The sequence below is a fragment of the Penaeus japonicus genome, unplaced genomic scaffold, assembly GCF_977035675.1.
Source record: "Penaeus japonicus unplaced genomic scaffold, GWHDUDI00000001_assembly GWHDUDI00000037, whole genome shotgun sequence".
Taxonomy (NCBI): domain Eukaryota; kingdom Metazoa; phylum Arthropoda; class Malacostraca; order Decapoda; family Penaeidae; genus Penaeus; species Penaeus japonicus.
Window position 1 is genome coordinate 16,598,689 of NW_028234439.1, and position 2,500 is coordinate 16,601,188.

At 50.3% G+C, this 2,500-nt stretch overlaps 1 protein-coding gene across 1 annotated transcript in view; it reads right to left on the bottom strand.

The window, feature by feature from the left end:
- Nucleotides 1–2,500, bottom strand: part of LOC122248517 (uncharacterized) — a 3,544-nt gene that overhangs the window by 806 nt on the left and 238 nt on the right. Inside the window, exons 1-4 of the mRNA XM_043008571.2 lie at nucleotides 2,475–2,500; nucleotides 1,376–1,709; nucleotides 952–1,126; nucleotides 1–809 (exon numbers count right to left, since the gene is read on the bottom strand). The exon at nucleotides 1–809 is cut by the window's left edge and continues 806 nt beyond it; the exon at nucleotides 2,475–2,500 is cut by the window's right edge and continues 238 nt beyond it. Of these exons, the coding sequence (XP_042864505.1) occupies nucleotides 1–809; nucleotides 952–1,126; nucleotides 1,376–1,701 (1,310 nt within the window). The 5' untranslated portion in view covers nucleotides 1,702–1,709; nucleotides 2,475–2,500. The remainder of the gene's footprint in view (nucleotides 810–951; nucleotides 1,127–1,375; nucleotides 1,710–2,474) is intronic.

Consider the following 2,500-nt stretch of genomic DNA (forward strand, 5'->3'; position numbering starts at 1 on the left):
ACGAGGGACGGGTAGAGCCGCCGCAGGAACAAGTTGTAGTCCTCGGGAGCTCGTGGCGCCATGGGCGGAGCGTCGATGATGTGAGGAGGCTGCGGCAGCTGGCTGTTTAGAGGAGGTCCAGCAGAGACTGGAGATCGAGGTGGGGAGAGAGTGTCGCTGACGGGGCTAGCTCCTCGACCGCTGTCATCGCTGACGTACCCAGGAGATCGAGAGCCGAAGTTGTCGTATCCTGAGCAGGTATATACTTCTGGTCCGCTGGCGGCTGGCCCTTCCGGGGATCTTCGAAACTCACGAAACGGCAGCTGTTGTTGCTCCGCGGAATCACTGTCCCAAGAGACTGATGTCGGAGACGAGGAGCTGGTGGGGGACGAGTTGGTGGGGGAGGAGTGAGAGCTTGAATCCGTGGCAGTCAGTGCTGGGGGCGATGCCTGCCACTGCTGGCGAGTCTCGGGCACCTGCTTGGCGGGCTGCTGCTTGCGGCTCGAGCAGGGATCTTGGCTGTGGTCTCGGATGTGGCGGTCGAGAGACTTCCGCGAGGAGAAGAATTCCTCGCACAGAGTGCACTTGTAAAGCTTCTCTCCGAGGTGGGACATTTTGTGCATCTTCAGCACATGATTGTATCCAAATGTCTTCCCGCACACGTCGCATTCGTAGGGTTTTTCTCCTGTATGGGTACGGATATGAACCTTCAGTTGCTTGGAGCAGGTGAAACCCTTCTGGCAGTATTCGCAGGTGTATGGTTTCTCCCCGGTGTGGGCCCGCATGTGGATCACGAGCTGGCCAGACTGCACAAAGGTCTTACCGCAAACCTGGAATGAAGATAACAATACATTAAGCACAAGATACTCATAACTGTACAAGAAGAGAGACAAACGCGGCTAAAAGTAAATAACATTTGTATGCACTATTTGACACAAAGACGTCAAAAAAGCCCCAGTAGCTTCTCCTCACCTCGCACTTATGAGGCCGTTCTCCTGTGTGGGTCCTCATGTGGCGGTGGAGCTTGCCCGAGTGCTCGAAGGCGCGGTCGCAGATATTACACTTGTAAGGGCGCTCCTTGGTGTGGATGCGGCGGTGCACGTTCAGGTTTTCCTTGACGCTGAAGGTCTTGTCGCAGAACTCGCATCTGTTGAGGAAGAAGGTTTACTTAGTTATGGGTATAATTTGGGTATAATATGGGTATAATATGGGTATAATATAAGAACGGATGGCTTTGTCTACTAGGGTTTCCTGCCCAATAAATGTACAAGTACCGAGGGAAATAAGGTTAGTGACATAGCAAAGGGAGCGAGTCGTATGCACAAGGGAGCTAGTCATATACAAATGATGCGAGTATAGCATATGCTACACACGAGACAATAAGGGCGAAACTCACTTGAAAGGCTTTTCTCCCGTGTGAACTCGGTGGTGGCGCTGCAGACGCGCTGGAATAGCGAAGCCTTTCCCGCAGATTTTACACTCGTACGGTGGCTCGGAGCCGACCATTAGCTGATCAATGTTCTGCTCTTCCTCGGCGGGAGCTGGTGCCGGAGCCTGCATGACCGGTGGGTACTGCGGCTGCGGCTGGTGGTGGGGCTGCGGCTGTGGCGGCTGTGGGTGTAGCGGCGGCATGTGTTGGAAGCCGTGTTCGACGTCCATAGGCGCAGGGGGGGGCCCGGCTGTGTATGGTGCGACCGCCATTCCCTGCGGCATCATGGCCATGGCGCTCTCTGTTGGGGTAAAGCGTTTGGGTTTTAGTTCACTGTATGTGGGATTAGACAGTCTGCCCGCGACTGCAGAGATAATGCTTTCGTATCTCTCCACAGGACCTGACGTGGCAGTAAAAGTAGGTTGTGGGAAAGGCAGACTTCATGCGAGGTGCAACGATTAGCATTCAGCGATTATCCGCGCCTTACTCTTCGAGTTTAATGCAGGGAAAGATTCCAGAAATTGACAGACAGACAGAAATGATTGAAATCGATACCGAAAGCAAATACAATATCCGGCCCACCAGTTGAATGTATGTGGCTTGTTTTTACGCATCTCGTGAAGGGAATGAACGTGTACTTAGAGTAATAACAGGTGAGTATGCCTGTTAGCATGTTTAACATATCAATTTGCATGACTGAAGTCTATAATCAGGTTGAGCACACCAAACGAAACTACTTGATTAAGTCATATTTTACTTTTCCTGTTAGGGAGGCGGATCAAAAACCATACTTAAATAATTCTTACACACACAATTGAATCTTTGAAGCCTATAGAGTGATGTTGAAAAGACTTAAGCTTCGGTTTAATTGACAAATCAAGACTATCTTAATATCCACAACACTAGGACTCCCTTTACCTAGAGACACGAACTATTTTCCTTGAGAATTGGGGCATTTGTCGCACACCGTATATTGCTTTCCTGTATTAAGGACTGATAATATATCGAAATTGAAGTCACTCAGATATCATGAACAACACACGACAAAAAATATCACAATACTAACCAGTACAAGTTTCCTTGTTCACGAAG